Below are 16,857 nucleotides of genomic sequence, written 5' to 3'. Positions count from 1 at the left end.
CAACTCTTCGTGACCCCATGGACCAGAGCCCACCAGGCACTCCTGTCTTCCACTGCCTCCCGCAGTTTGGTCAAACTTATGCTGGTAGCTTTGAGAACACTATCCAACCATCTCATCCTCTGTCATCCCCTTCTCCTTGTGCCCTCCATCTTTCCCAACATCAGGGTCTTTTCCAGGGAGTCTTCTCTTCTCATGAGGTGGCCAAAGTATTGGAGCCTCAGCTTCACGATCTGTCCTTCCAGTGAGCACTCAGGGCTGATTTCCTTCAGAATGGAGAGGTTTGATCTTCTTGCAGTCCATGGGACTCTCAAGAGTCTCCTCCAGCACCATAATTCAAAAGCATCAATTCTTCGGCAATCAGCCTTCTTTATGGTCCAGCTGTCACTTCCACACATCACTACTGGGAAAACCATAGCTTTAGCTATACGGACCTTTGTTGGCAAGGTGATGTCTCTGCTTTTTAAGATGCTGGTTTGTCATTGCTTTTCTCTTGACAGAAATAATAATAATAAAATCACTGGATACAAGAACAACATCAGCAACATTGGATGTTAACTACCAAAAGGTCCTTTAATTGCATGTTTTGGACATCTTAAAAGACTGGTATCCTAAGACCTAGAAATGGCAATGAATCTGCTAACAGATGCTTGAATGGCCATTTGCCAAAAATAGAAGAAAAGCTAGATGCTCCCACAATAGTAGCCTGGTTAATAAGAATCTGGGAAATATATTAAGTTAACAAAGAAAGAAAGCAGCTGGAGAATAAATTTGTTGAGAAATGGCGTGTGCAAGATGCAATGAGTCCGTTCACAATTACTAGTGACATATAGATAACAGTTAGCATTAAATGAGGGCAAAGAAACAAGGTGAATGTAATCAAACAACAAATAACATATATACGATTAGGCAGTTCTAAGCATGTTGCACAATTATGAAACGTAGTTAATTATGTGGTGCCTGTTTGAACATATAGTGGTGGTCAGTTAATGACTGAGCAATAAACTGATGCAATTGAGATAAATAAAATATGGTGAGATTTTTTTTTTTTAAGGGTTGGTTTGATGTTCCAATACTTATTTAAGCTAGGTTAAAAGTTATGTAGCATTGTTTAAAGTCAGTAGAAGCCAAAAGCGAGTAGTGTGGTGTTACCTAGTAAACAGAGATATTCCGCCCCAACCCCTTGATGACCGAGTGTCTCTGAAGCACTTAAAAAATGCACCATCCATAAATGTTAGCTACACCACATTCTGGTTCGAAAGGGAAGTCACTATTGTTCCTCTGCCCCAGTATGCCTTGCTGGGACTGGAGATTGTTGTAGCAGGAATGGTCTAATCTCACTAAATATGCAAAATCCCTCCTCCTCCATTCCACTTTAAGACTTGGGACATTTTGGGAGGCCAAGCAAGGTATTTTGCTCTTCCTTCCTTTTGCTGTTCAAGTTCCTTAACATCCAGGCTGAAGACAACATCCAGAGATTGCAAAAAAGCTTGCTCTCTACTTTGTGACTACAGTGGTACCTCGGGTTAAGTACTTAATTCGTTCTGGAGTTCCGTTCTTAACCTGAAGCACCACTTTAGCTAACGGGGACTCCCGCTGCCTCTGCGCGATTTCTGTTCTCATCCTGAAGCAAAGTTCTTAACCCGAGGTAATATTTCTGGGTTAGTGGAATCTGTAACCTGAAGCGTATGTAACCTGAAGCATATGTAACCCGAGGTACCACTGTATCCTGTTTGGCCCTAATAAAGGGCGTTTCCCCAGATGACCTTTTATCGAGAATTCATCCTGATTGGTTTGCAGCGTTATCCAAAACTTTCCACCGCCATGTTCGCACCACTTTCCTCACGGCAAAATTCAGTCTTTGGGAGGGAGGGAGTTTGTTACACATGACCCATCTCCAGCATGTGATTGAATCCCGCTTGAAATTAACAAGAGTCTGGAAGCACGCAAATGTAATACGTTGCTGTCGCTGCTTGGATCCCCCCCCCCCCAACGGACTAAGACAGCTTGTTGCACGATTTGTGAGACCTGTAACTATTTTTACAGCTCATGCTCCTCTGAGGGCAAACCAAGTCCTTTGCAGAGCATGTCAGCCTCCTCTTCCCCTTGGTTAAGGACAACTTGTTATTGAGAATTGTCTTCCTTTCGCCAGCCTTGGCTTTAGTTCAGTTCCAAAATTAATTTCCCACCCGCCTTCCTTGGAGTAGCCTCATTAATTGAAATAGCAACTGCAGAGAACTGGAACAAAACTGATGCGGCAGAGCACTTTAAAAAATAATAATCCAATGCAGTGTGACACTGCTTTAATATAGCTCCGTCTTATTGGTTGGTGGAATTTGCATGAGCATGTGAGAGAGACAAGGATTGATAAAGCAGGCTTTTTTCTTTCTTTCTTTTTTCCTAAAGACTCCGCACACCATCCTAAGCAATGTACATTGCATTACAGAATGGGCTGTAAATCAGGAAAGAAGTGGAAACCACAATGGATGTTGCTGAGTTTACAGTTGTTCCATGAGAACAGAACATTTGTTAAAGTGGACGTCGGTCCAGGAATCAAGAGGAAGTTGGTTTTTAGAGAAATACTGGTTCAATCTGGAGGCAGATCAGAGCACATATTAGCGGCTAGCAGAGAAACTACCACACATCATATCTTCATCTTTCCCAAAATGATTTAAGGGAGCTTCTAATTTTTCCTCAGTAATAAACCAGTAATAAACCTGCATCTAGGGACAGAGGTGGCGCTGTGGGTTAAACCAGAGCTTAGGACTTGCCAATCAGAAGGTTGGTGGTTCGAATCCCCGCGACGGGGTGAGCTCCCGTTGCTTGGTCCCTGCCAACCTAGCAGTTCGAAAGCACGTCAAAGTGCAAGTAGATAAATAGGTACCACTCCGGTGGGAAGGTAAATGGTGTTTCTGTGCACTGCTCTGGTTCGCCAGAAGCGGCTTAGTCATGCTGGCCACATGACCCGGAAGCTGTAAGCCGGCTCCCTCGGCCAATAAAGCGAGATGAGCGCCGCAACCCCAGAGTCGGTCATGACTGGACCTATTGGTCAGGGGTCCCTTTACCTTTACTATTCCAAATCTAATAATACAAAAGAGGAGGCATGATCCTGCTACAATCAATATTGGGTTTCAAAGGCAGAATTTGAACACAGGCTGCTTGGCTCACTTTTGAGAATGTGTTTCCCTCCTTCAGCAGCACACCTGGATCCATAAAGTGGATTAGATGGTGTCCCTTATTCAAAGACGAGGGACCTGCAGCCCTCCATGCGTTGTCAAATAAAAAGTGCAACTCATTTCCACAGAAAGACAGAATCATAGAGTTGTACGGGACCCTGAGGCTCATGTAGTCCAGCCCCCCCTGCAATGCAGGAATACACAGCTATCCCATACAGGGGTCAAACCTGCAAGTCTGGTGTTATCAGCACCATGCTCTAACCAGCTCCCGGCACCCTTGATCATTCTGGCTGGGGCTGAATGGAGTCCGACATCAGGCGAGGCCTCAAGTTTCCCACCCCGATTCTAACAAAAGCAAAGTGGCAGGAAAGAATGGTCTTGGGTGATCTTAAAAGTAATTTTTAACTCTGTGATGGAATTCTGCAGCGCCTCTTCTGCCCCAAGGGGGAAAACCTTTGGGGTTTAGAGCACAGGAAAAACACTAAAAATAGATCTGATGCCACTGTGTTCTGGGGGAAAGAGTTTTTCCACTGTAGCTGGAGGCATTCTGTGTGTGTGTCAAGCGTCCCATTTCTGGCTATCGAAGCAATAACAAATAAATAAATAACCATGATGACCAAAGTTCACCTTCCTTCACTTGCTATGGACGTTTTTTAAAAGTAAAGCAAATGCATAATTAGCAGAAGGTATCAGAGGGAGAAAAGAATGTGCAATTAAACCAGGTTTCTTACACAAACCAATAGGACCAAGGCAGAAGCTGAAAAGCATACATTTTGAAGCCACACTGCCACCAGGTGGAAACCAGGCAACACTACAGAAGCTATTTTTAAAAAAAATCCACCGCAAGCTTTATACGTACTGCACGTTTTGTAAATTTTATAGATCTCCGGGCATAGGGCAGTATATCAATTCAAATAATAATGATGATGATGATGATAAATCAGTTGCTTACCTGTAACTGAGGTTGAGCAGGCTTGAATGATGGAAAATTCTCAAGGTTTGACCAAAAGCCTATACAGTACAGTATACTTATAGGCTGCCCCTGCCCTGTTGCCTGCCAAGAGAGACTTACTCACGTGTCACAGGACAGGACAAAAAAAACACCTTTTCACCTTGTCTCCTGGCAGCTGCAGACAAAGTACACCCAAGAGCAGCGGTAGGCAAGGTGGTGCCCTCCAAGTGTCAGTGAACCCCCCCCCATTCCCAATCAGCACACCCAATGGCAAGGGAAGATGGGAGCTGTACTTTTAACATCTGGGGAGCAGCAGTGTGGGCTATCCCTGCATTAGAGGCATTCTGTGGTAGAACTTGGACCAGGTTTGTGACTGCAGCAATGCAGAAAACTGCAAGAAGCTGCTTAATTAATCCTGGCTATGGAATACCCAAACCAACAACAACAAAAGGCCATTTGGGTGGTCCTCTGAGAGCATGGGATTTGGGATAACTGTCTGCCAAGAGTGCATTTTGATTCTGAAGTTGATGGGTGAAGAGAAGTCTCAACGGAGAGCCAAGGTCATGATGATACAACAAAAGATAGAAGACTTGTTATCCAAGACCATTAAAGGCCGAGTCATCAAGAACAAGGCAGGTCAAAAACGGTACCTATTGTTGTGTGTAGAAAGCAAGGAACCAATGCAAGCAGCAGAAGAGGCAGGCCGTGGTGTTCTGCAGCAGCTGAAATCATCAAGGACCACCCAATGGAGGGCCATGGCTAGTAGCCCGTTGTCAAGTTTCAAAACCCTATCCATATCCGGCATTAAATCTGGACCGCTAAAGCATTAAGTGGCCTCTCTCCTTAGGTGAAAGTCCAACAGGGATGTTTATTCTCCATTTCAACATCTGAAGCAGAAACAGTGCAGGTGGTTTCAAGGCAAAACATCAGAGCATCATGTGGGCTTGTGGTGATTTGCTGTCATTGCATCCCTGTCTCTTTCTGAGAAACTTGTCATGCCAGATCAGCGGGGGGGGGGGGGGGCAGCACATGACACCCTGCCAGCTTTATCTAGGTAGCTGGTATAAGGTGGAGAGGGGAGAGAAAGTGCAAGATGGAAGGAGGTTGCATTGCCAGTGTGAAATGGAAATGGTACCAAGAACCAGGTTTCACACTACAGTAACTTACATCCCTAAGAGCCAGTTCTATTCGTATTCTTGTTTAATTGCAAGTAATCTAGACTACTCTAACATGCTGTGGCATCGTCCTTAAAGCCCAAATACGATACCAATTAGGGGAAATGTTTACAGAGCTCCAGAAGCAACGTGAACCTATATTTGGATGTCTGTTCCACCTAACGGGTAGACCTGCATGTTCTGCTTGCTACGTACTGTCTTTCGGCTGGCTCCTTCACACCGTCTTTCTCAAGCACCAATCAGCTACTGCATTCCCATCTGCCAAAAAACAGATATAGCAACTGGGTGATGTGAAAAGCTATTTTCACACATTGCCATGGCAATCTGCATCCTATCTCGATTCTTGTTGAAAGCAAAGCCAGCCGGCACCAAGCGTACAAAATCGCAGCAAATGTTTTAAGCAGAGAAGCAAGAAAAACGGTTGGTGGGTTTTTATAATGGAAAAAGTAGAAAACCTGATGGGGAAACACATCTATCCAGATGGGTACATGGCATTTTCCCATGTTGACTAAAAACAGATGTAGCAAGGCCACTCACATTCAGCTTGTACTTTAGCACTTATTTATACAGTCGTACCTTGGAAGTTGAACAGCCTAGTTCTCGAACATTTTGGCTCCCGAACAATCAAAACCTGGAAGTGAGCGTTCCGGTTTTTGAACTTTTTTGGGGGAGCTTTCTGCAGCCAATCAGAAGCTGTGCTTTTGTTTTCGAACATTTTGGAAGTCGAACAGACTTCCAGAACAGATTCCGTTCAACTTCCAAGGTATGACTGTATCATAGATATCTTACTTCCAAGGTATGACTGTATCATAGATATCTTACTTCCAAGGTATGACTGTATCGTAGATATCTTACTTCCAAGGTATGACTGTATCATAGATATCCTACTGGGTGTTACTCCCCCCACCCCATAATCAAATGTAACTATTCTCATGGTACTTGAAACTGCATGGGAAATTATTTTATAACACAGCAACTGAGGTAGTAAGGAAGCTTCCTGTACAAGATTAGCGAGTTCCCCACAAGATAAATGTAACAGGTTTGGCATGGGAATCGACATAGAGGCAAGGCCCAGTTAGGCCCCAGATCTTAACAGAGTTTGAGATTTTCAGCTGATGATTCTATTAACACTGAAACCCTATTTTAAATTAATTTCCCAGCACCTGAAGTAGGCCTAAGAAGGACCTCTACTTTTCAGGGCAGACCATGCTTGGGTTGGAACCAGTATAAGGTACTCGCTGCAAAGGACATTTGTGTGTCTCACTGTGGGAACAGAATCATATTAATTCCTCTTGTTCCATGTTCCCCACACCTCATGGCATGAACCTACTTATCATTCTGCCTTCCACAAGCAGAATTCACGTGGCTCCTTGCAAAAGCATTTGCATATATGCAGAACTCAGCTGCTTCCCATTCCTTTATGCCCAAGAATGATTCCATCCCCATGATAGCAGCCACTAGTCATACAAGCACAGTATTACAGTAGGGGATATATATATCCCTCCCATGTTCAAGTTGTCCAATGCCAAGCAATCTACAATTAGGATGTACAGCCAGAATCCTCATTGCTAATGTCTAGTGCCTTTTCTTCTTTCCTGGCAACCAAAGTTTCCTCCTATAAGCCAGCTTCAACAATTATGTGGAAATCCTACAGATCTATTTGTACCCATAATGAAAAGACATGAAAGGGGAACCCCGTTTTACAAAACCAAGTTCTCCAAAGAGCAGTGCTACGAACAGTAGCTTCCTGGTAATTATGGTAATGGTTTAGAAATCCCAGCTAAGTCTTAAACGATGTTTTCTGAGTTTCAACCTCAAAATCTCATGGCATTCCTAACAGCTGATATGTGGGCAGACAAAATCCAACCTAAGATATAGGAGCAAAGTAGTGCTTAATTGGCTTTCTGAAACCATGACATTCACTGTGAACAAAATGGAAGCTAAAAGGGGTCCCCAAAACCACCTTTCCCAACACTCTGAACTAAGGTAATGGCAGTGGTGCCCACCTTTTCAAAGAGTCAGCTGCCTGAAACATTAGCTGCAGGTTGTCCATCTTCTGAAATGAAACTAGAACTATGTGATTGGGGGGGGCAGATAAAAGGCTGAGAGTTCTTCACAAAGCTCTTCGAGGTCTCGTGTATGCCTAGCAAGCATTTGGGGGGTTTCAAATGCCAGTGAGAGCCAGTGTGGTGTGTAGTGGTTAAGAGCGGTAGTCTCGTAATCTGGGGAACCGGGTTCGCTTCCCCGCTCCTCCACATGCAGCTGCTGGGTGACCTTGGGCTAGTCACACTTCTCTGAAGTCTCTCAGCCTCACTCACCTCACAGAGTGTTTGTTGTGGGGGAAGAAGGGAAATGAGAATGTTAGCCGCTTTGAGACTCCTTAAAGGGAGTGAAAGGCGGGATATCAAATCCAAACTCTTCTTCTTCTTCTGAAAGCCCAGGCCAGTCACTGCGCTGCTAGAACTGCATTCTTCTCAATTCGCACAGTATGGCCAAAACTCCTCTATTGTTCATGGGGAGTTTCCCAGTGGAAACTGTGTAATGCATGAACAGAAACACAGAAAGTTGCCTTTTACAGAGTCAGATCATTGGTCTGCCTAGCTCAGTACCGTCTGGCAGTAGCTTTCCAGGTGGAGCCCTACCTGGCGATGCCAGGGACTGATATCTACCCACTGAGCTCTACTGCCGGTAACTGTTCTAGGCCTACAAGCAGTTCTGCTCTTCTTCCTGGGCCCTCTTGAATTTCCCCCATTTTTATGTTAACAGCCCTAGGTGGTGATTACCCAACATCACCCAACGAGAGTCGTGACTGAGCAGAGAATTGAACTAAGCGAGAGTTCAGCATTTCTTGTTGTTGTTGTTGTTGTTTAGTCGTTTAGTCGTGTCCGACTCTTCGTGACCCCATGGACCAGAGCACGCCAGGCACTCCTGTCTTTCACTGCCTCCCGCAGTTTGGTCAGACTCATGTTTATAGTTTCAAGAACACTGTCCAACCATCTCGTCCTCTGTGGTCCCCTTCTCCTTGTGCCCTCAATCTTTCCCAACATCAGGGTCTCTTCCAGGGAGTCTTCTCTTCTCATGAGGTGGCCAAAGTATTGGAGACTCAGCTTCACAATCTGTCCTTGCCATGGCGAAGGGGCTTGAATAACTCAGAGAAGCTATGAGCTATGCCGTGCAGGGCCACCCAAGATGGACAGGTCATAGTGGAGAGTTTTGACCAAACGTGATCCACCTGGAGCAGGAACTGGCAAGCCACTCCAGTATCCCTGCCAAGAAAACTCCATGGACAAAGGCAACAGCATTTCTTAGACAGGTTTAAACATTACTTTTAAGCCTTTGGATTGTGCTATAGTGCCGGGGAACCGTGATCATTGCTGTGCACACTGAATCAATACCACTTAGAAAAGTACAAGAATGAGCGTTCAAAACACAGCACAGTAGAGTTATTTATTGAAATACTTGAAAAGGCCAGTGATGGGGGGGAGGAAACAGGTTCGACAGTGAGGAATTTCCGCTTATGAGGTTTCCTGACCTTCTTTTTTTGTTCAAAAATGCCACCTACAGGTAATTCCAGCGAAGTATAGGACGCAGTGCAAACCATGCAACTAATCTACCAAGTAGAGAGTAAAGCACTGTGTAATAGTTCGGCTCTACCCCATACGCCCAGCTTTTGGGAGAACGGCTTGCGGAAGTGAGGATGAAACAAAACACTTTGGAATTATAAACAGTTGTAATATACAAATTGATTGACGCCGCCCCCCCTTGAAAAGTCTGCAAAACACATCAGAGTGGGAAACGAGAGAGTTGCGGAATGGCACACAAGAGTCAAGATTCTGACAAACACAAGGATGCTGCTTGCTGCTCTTCTATCAGAGGGAATGCACATCTCTCCTTCTCTCCCCTCTCCCCGCCCAATCCTTGACCTGCGGCACATTTTGCTGCTTAACCTAGGATGTAAAAATAATCAATCCAAGTCCAATAAAAGCTGCAGTGGGAATGAAACACTTGTGAAAGAAGATCTGTGGGGTAAAGTTCAGTTACTGAAAGAGGAGGGAACTCAGCCCTCCCCCAAGCACTGTGAGCCCAAAGAGAGAACGTCATACACCTGTGAAATAAATAAATGAATGGTGATCCTGGACTTGAACCTACATTGCTTAAAACAAATTCTAATTACACTCTCGCTCACTCCATTTGAAACATCTATTAATGCCAATTATAATAACTTTGGGGGACATTACGGCTCGCTGCCTTAATATATACAAGTTATATTTACAATAATTCCCTTTGGGCCTTAACAAATGTAGCCGTTTTCAGTTAGCCACTGTAATGCAAAAACATCTTCCACAACCATCGCAATACTGCAAGTTTAGAGCTATTATTTAAAATAATCTTGGCCATGAATTACAAGTAATAAAGTAATATATAAATATTTCTAGCGGATTTAGAATGTACATAAAAGTTTCTTTCTCTTTCCCTTTTGGTAGGCCCCTCCCCTGCGAGAAACGTGCTTTTCTTCCAGATCATCGCTGCTTTAGTAATGCTCTGTACATGGCAAAGCCCAAAACGGCAAAAACTGTAGCACCAAAACTCGCTCGAAGCCAAAAGGTGGAGCTCTTGAGGTCTGCTTGTGTCACATGCCTGCAATACGAAAAGCATAAGAAAAATGTAACTGATTTTGCGGTGGCAACACCAGAAAGAAGACACACAGATAAGCCTGCTTTTGGAAATCTATTACACGAGTCAGTTTTGATCCAGTTACACAAACTCAATTATTTCTTGTAAAATCTTATGAGTCGATGCTTTTGTTCCATCTTTTCAAAGCACTGCTCAGCAACAGGAAAATTATTGTTTGATGAATCAAACTTATTGCGTGGAGACAGTAAAGGGCTCAACGAGGGTGAGTAAACGGAGACTGAATACTGATAGGGCGGAAGAACTTATGAGTAGTTCCTGCGTCCAGGAAATGTGGAGATGAACTGCCTGGACAAAATCATGATCTCTCTCAAGGAGCAGGTATGTAGCTTGGAGGTACTTGTGGATCCAATAGTGTCACTGGAAGATCAGCTGGCCTCAGTGGCAATAAGTGGCTATTTCCTGCTCCAGCTATTCCAGAAACAGGTAAAGGTAAAAGTAAAGGACCCGTGGACAGTTAAGTCCACTCAAAGGGGACTATGGGGTTGCGGTGCTCTTCTTGCTTTCAAGCTGAGGGAGCTGGCGCTTGTCCACAGACAACTTTCCGGGTCATGCGGCCAGAATGACTAAACCACTTCTGGTGCAACAGAACACAGTGACGGAAGTCAGAGCGCACGGAAACACCGTTTACCTTCCCGTTGCAGCGGTACCTATTTATCTACTTGCGCTAGGTTGGCAGGAGCTGGGACAGAGCAACGGAAGCTCACTCCATCACAGGGATTCGAACCACGACCTTCTGATTGGCAAGCCCAAGAGGCTCAGTGGTTTAGACCACAGAGCCACCTGCATCCAGATATTCCAGCAGCAGGACCGTCTTGCCACAGTGACCCATGCTTTGGTAGCCTCATGCCTGGATGTGTGTAGGACTTCCATTGAAAATGGTCTAGAAGCTTCAGCTAGAGTTCTAGGTGGAATCATATTACACCTATTCTCAAATTTGGCTCAATTCAGAGTGTTGATATCAACTTATAAAGCCCTGAACAACTTAGTGCCCAAACACAGGAAGGACCTGCCCCTGTATCTGTTGGCCTAGGCCTTAAGATCTACAGGGGAGGCTGTTTTTGCAGTCCTGCCAATGAGCACTGCTTGTTGCACTGTGACATGGGACAGGGTCTTGTCTGTGGTGGTGCTCCATCTGTGGAACTCCCTTCCCTTGGAGGAGTGCCAGTCACCCTCACTGCTGAGTTTTCACAGAAAACTTTAGATATATTTCATGTATCCAGGTTCGATGTTTTGTGCTGGATCATTAATAGAGATCTGCTGATGGACACTTTCAATGTGTGTTTGAACTTCTGGGTTTCAATGCATATGTTGGTTTCAGTGATTTTTTTGTACTGTTTCCTGTTCTGTTAATGTGAACAGCCCTGCGATCCCAAAGCAGTCTAGAAAGAAGTGATAAATAATCAAACGTAAGATAGTAAGATTCATGCATTCATTTCAGAGGCCAATATAGGGCACAGACTCTAATCCAGCAGAAGCTATTGCTGGCTTAAAGGGGTGGAGCTGGAAGTATTTTTGCAGACTGCCCCCATTAAGCCTTAGAAATCTGTTCCACGGGGTCGAGAGACCCTCTGGAACAGTGCAAGTGGCCGGGAGCTTCAAGAGGGGAACTGGCAGTGGCTGCTTGCCCCTCCACCACTGGCAAAAGCCTCCACTGATTGGGGCTACAAGAAAATTCTCAAAACGGGATGAAGTCTGGGAAAACCAGACTCGCGGAAATACTTTGGCTATAGAAAGTTGATGCAGAATTACACACTAAGATATAACCAATAATTATCTCCTGGTGCACTGGGCTCAAGAGGATCAGAGTTGCAGTCAATGTGTCTTGCTATCATTTCAAATGCTTGAACTCCCATTTTGGGGGGATTTTTGACAATTTAACCTGTTATTTTCTCATGCAATGAAATGGGCCATTTTGAACTGACAAGTGTAATACTTTCCAAAAGCTAGAGCAGCAAAATGCCTATAAATGTATTTATCATATCAAAAAACACACAATCAGGGCCGGCTATAGGTATTTTAACCTCCTAGGTCTACCCTCTTCTCCCTAGCGCCCACCCCTTCCCCTTTGGAGCTGTCTCTATGGATACCAAGGACTGGTTTAGATAACATAAGCACAAACCCACGCTGGTGATTCCCAGGCTACAGTAATCATCAGCTTCACAAAACACCTAGAGAGGGGTGCTGGAAAAGTGCTCTTGGGTGGCTTTCATGTGGTTGTTGTTAAGAGCAGTTTTTTTATTTTATTTTCCTATTTTATAACTGCAATATTCCCATTTGCTTCCTGGTTTGCTGGGACTGCATTATATTTTTATGTTCTTGCATGTTTCCTTAAAACTTCAATCAAAGTAGTCTTTCAAAAAAATTGGTTAACAGCATTTTCTTAGTACAGTAGACAACTACAAAATTATCGCCCTCCCTCCTCCTCTTCATTTTTGGCCCATGTGTAGTAATGGCACAACTGGAGGACTCATAATGCTGTAAAAACGGTAATGTGAGCTAAGAGGTTAGTGAGCCAGGCCTTGATATCAAACGAGGAAAGCAAAATGCAACAGAAGAGCATGGGTATGGTAGATGAAAGCCACGATGAGCTTGACAAGACCAAAGGAAAACACACAACCAGTGACCTGGAAGCTCCCAACACGCACCATTTTGTGAGCATGCTCAGCTAGCCTGGCTAAAATAAGGTGGCTTACCACAATGCGACAGACACGGTCTCAAGCAAAAAGGTCACTGCAGCGACCTTAGTTCAAGGCACAGCGATTCTCAAATTGAGTGTTACGGAACTGATTTAGGACTGCCCTATAGAACAAAAGGCTAGAAAGAATTTTCTGGCCTAGGCGTTTTAAAATCAAAATTAGAAATAATGGGGAAACTTCTGAAGTACACGAGGCGGAGATCCAAGTGCACGTACACCCTAACAGACAGAGCAAGTTTCGGAGTGCAAATTCAAAAATGACCAGGGCTCCTTCAATAAAAGCAGGGATTATACAACTGCTACACACTGTTACACAAGGAGGCCAAACCAGATTCTCCAGGGATCTAGGCAGCACTTCAAGCACATCTCCAAATCCCATGCAAATTAAGTGACTATTTATTGCGGGCGATCAGTGAAGCCAGGTACAAAACCACCTACAGACAAACTCCAAATCTTTTTTTTTTTGGGGGGGGGGTGAACTTCAAACGGATTAATGGGAATTGTTTCTAGCATGGGGTTAGTTCTCTAAGTATTTTAGAGCAAGGCATTGTCTGAGTTTCTCCTCTAGGGAGAGATTAAGTTAAGAATGTGTTACCTGTCTTCAAGTAACTGAGGATCAAGGGATGACTCCATGAAGATGGAATCCTCTACAGAGCGGACGGCGTGCACCTGGTGAACAATACTGCTCTCCTCGTCTGACAACAGCATGGTACCCAATTCAGCTACAGCGGCTCTTAACCTTTTTTACACACATGCACACAGTGGGCAGTTCATAGCATGGCGAGAAACAGTCAAGTTACGCACCAACACAGCTTACAAGTCAGCTATCAGTCTGTTTTTTAACCTTTGCTTTGTGTGCAGGTTATTAAAGTGGCACGTAAAAATTAATTATCAAAGTAGAAGGAAAGGAAGGTATTTTTACTTTTTTTTTTTTACAGCCATCCCAAGCAAAAGAATTGCCAGGTGATGTGGAAATTGATCCAGCATTCTTGCCAAAGAACAGGTGATATTCCTCAGAGATATTTTTAACTCACAAAAAAACCTTTTGTTTGTTATCTCTGAAATGTGCCTTAATTTTACAGAAGGGCTGTTGGGGAAATTTGAAGTTAGATCACATGGGTTGTTTTTTGCTTCCAAACTTGAATGTTCCGTATTTAATTTGTTTTCCTTCCGCTTGTGTAGAGATTTAAGTTTTTCAAACGCATGATCCAGTATTAAAAGGATCCACACTCAATCATTATTCCTGAATTTGTGTTGTGCTTCTGTATGCTTGCTTTGTTTAGTTTTACAGTATGCATGGAAACACTGCTTTTTTGAATAAAGCATAGAATTACTGTGCAAGGTCAAGTGGTGCCATCTTAAGGGCAGAACGTGATGCCACAAAACAGGTTTCTGAAATGTGCCTGCCACTAAATGAAAATGAGGAGAGGGCGTGTGGATCGAGGTGCTTGGTGTTTCTTCTGCCAACTAATTCCCCCCTACAAATGCTCCTAGGGTCTTCTAGCCTAGCTGGAGCGACAAAGCAAAAATAGCAATTGGGGCATGCACAGAGGAGAATCAGCTGTTAACCAAATGTCCCCTTGGTCCGTCATTAGCATTAAGAGGGGTACATGAGCCTGGGAACTGCCTGTTTTCCTCACAAAACCTGGTGTCATTCTAAGTGTATCACTGTCTATTGTGTGAGTGTGCCACTGTCTATTCTACTGTGGTTTAAATATACAGGAAGCTACCTTAAGATCCCCATTCGCTAGGCAAGGCAAACATACTCAAGGCATACGTACTCTGTTCATACGAAATATTCATAAAGAAAAAGAAAGAAAGCAAATAGCTTTCTTACAGCGTGTTGGGAGCAGACTGTCACTGTTTACTTCTTATATTCAGAAGCATGCCCCATAAAGTCACACACAGAATTAAGGTGCATCTAAAACACCTCAGAAGCAGCAGCTGGCAAAGGATTTCCTCCCGTTTTAAAAAATGTGTTAATCTGTTTCTACACATTGCTGTGCAGTTCATGTGTATAATATCTGTATTCGTGCCCTCAAAGTACAAAATGAAAGAAGGGATGAATAGCCACTCCCAGCCAGCTAAATGCCATCCATAAGCAAAGCTCTTTATTGTGAAACGTATTTGAGAACTGGGGATGGTGATGTAGGAAAACAGCCAAGAAAGCATCTGTTTACCCAAAGATAGAAGTTTCATCTATATGCATTTTCTAAAAACTTAAGTTTGGGCCCCTTCAAACATATTTTCCTATGACCAGAATATATCTGTGCTGACTTTGATGGGTGCTTAGTGCACTTCTGCACTACTTAACTGTTGGAATAGCCAGTCTCAAGTTTAGTTTTAGCCTCTAAGAACTGAACCCTAACAATTTCATCCTAAAAATTCCCGTGCCAGCAGAGATGCTCCGAGAACCAGCACACAGCATGTGCCAGCACAAGCAGATATATTCCATTTATCTTATTTATTTCACAAAATTTATATACTGCTTGATAGTAACCATATTAAAATGATCAATAAGAGTTAAAGAACAAGTAACTGAAAACGTATCAAAGCGGTCGAGGAAGGCAATCCTGCAAGTACACAAGGTGTCAAGGGCTTTATATACCCATCGTAACTTGGCCTTGTAACAAATCGGCAACCACTGCAGATCTCTAAGCATAGGTGTTATCTGCTGACAGGGTCTCACTCCTATCAGCTGCTGTACTAACTGCAGTTTCTGGATCAAGCACAAGGGAAGCCCCACATAGAGTGCATTGCAATAATCCAATTTTTAAGTCTCTGATGCCCAAACCACTGTGGTTAGGCTCTCTTGGTCCAGAACAGTTGTGCAGTTGTACCTTGGAAGTCGAAGGGAATCCATTCCGGAAGTCCGTTCGACTTCCAAAACGTTCGCAAACCAAACTGCGGCTTCTGATTGGCTGAAGCTCCTGCAGCCAATTGGAAGCCACGGAAGCCCCATCGGATGTTTGGGTTCCAAAAGAACGTTTGCAAACCGGAACAATCACTTCCGGGTTTGCGGCATTCAGGAGCCAAAACGTCCGAGCTCCAGGGTGGTCTGGATCCAAGGTACCACCGTATGTGTTGTACCAGGCACACCTGGTAAAAGGTGCTTCTAGCTACTGAGGCTCCCTGGGCCTCCAGTGACAAAAGAGGGTCCCGAAGCCCCCCAAGGCTGCGTACCTGCTCCTACAAAGGAAGTGCAGCCCCATCCAGGGCAGGTAATCAACCAATTTCTCAAAACATGGGAGTCACTCGCACACAGTGCCTCCAGGATTAAAGCACAGATTATTTTCCTTCATTTCTAAAGATTTCAAAGGGGGCAGGATGTAAACCAATAGCTGGATTATGTATTAGTACCCTATGTGATTATGGAACAGTGGCTTCAACTTGTTTAGGCTAAGCAGGAAAGTTTTACAAAGCCATTTACAGTGCAACTTTAATACCCTATAAAATCTCTTTAGATCATACAGGTAGAGTATTAATAGTGCATTAGGATTTTACATTCCCTTTTTAAGAGCACATGCACAAGGGTTTACCAATGTTTCAGAAAGATCATTTCTATTTAATCAACAAAACAAGCATTTTATATTAATAAAAGCAGTGTGTGCTTTCCAAACAAAAGCAACAGATATTCTATTTTGTAAGCAGAGTGTACACTGTCAATTCAACACAGTAACTGGGCTAACTAGCAGTCATAAGACAAGTTATCACACCAGCAGCAGTAACTGAGCAGAACCATTAGTTTTGCCTGGGAATGTGATGCTATTCAACAAGCCAGGAACATGCAGAAGCCAAGATGACTAAGACATGAGTAAGCAAACTAAGGCCCGGGGGCTGGATCCGGCCCAATCACCTTCTAAATCCAACCCGAGGAAGGTCCAGGAATCATCATATTTTTACATGAGTAGAATGTGTCCTTTTATTTAAAATGCATCTCTGGGTTATTTGTGGGGCATAGGAATTCGTTCATATTTTTTTTCAAGATATAGTCCTCAAGGTCTGAGGGACAGTGGACTGGCCCCCTGCTGAAAAAGTTTGCTGACCCCTGGTCTAACGCATTGCTCAATCCTCGCTCCCTCAAAGTTTTAGTAGCCTTAACTAGAAAACTGGGAAGAGTTATGACAAGACTCAGGACTTCCTGCATGCTAAATATGAAGAAAGTTT

At 43.8% G+C, this 16,857-nt stretch overlaps 1 protein-coding gene and 1 long non-coding RNA gene across 4 annotated transcripts in view; one reads left to right on the top strand and one right to left on the bottom strand.

Moving 5' to 3' along the window:
• The first annotated feature begins 7,735 nt into the window (after positions 1–7,735).
• LOC309363048 lies at positions 7,736–9,209 on the top strand. The gene is made up of 2 exons (XR_014165195.1): positions 7,736–8,156; positions 8,614–9,209. It is a non-coding gene; the product is annotated as an uncharacterized lncRNA (long non-coding RNA).
• RHOT1 (ras homolog family member T1) overlaps positions 8,729–16,857 on the bottom strand; it is a 51,649-nt gene continuing 43,520 nt past the window's right edge. For 2 of the 3 annotated variants that reach the window (XM_081898638.1, XM_081898640.1), the window contains one exon: positions 8,729–9,938. In XM_081898638.1, the coding sequence (XP_081754764.1) occupies positions 9,821–9,938 (118 nt within the window). In that variant the 3' untranslated portion in view covers positions 8,729–9,820. Of the gene's footprint in view, positions 9,939–13,285; positions 13,430–16,857 lie in introns of all 3 variants that reach the window. The other variant, XM_081898637.1, reaches the window with a different exon arrangement.

The sequence above is a fragment of the Podarcis melisellensis genome, assembly GCF_964234715.1.
Source record: "Podarcis melisellensis genome assembly, chromosome: 2".
Lineage (NCBI taxonomy): Eukaryota > Metazoa > Chordata > Lepidosauria > Squamata > Lacertidae > Podarcis > Podarcis melisellensis.
The sequence above is the reverse complement of the archived record's forward strand: the minus strand, read 5'-3'. Positions and strand labels throughout refer to the sequence as shown.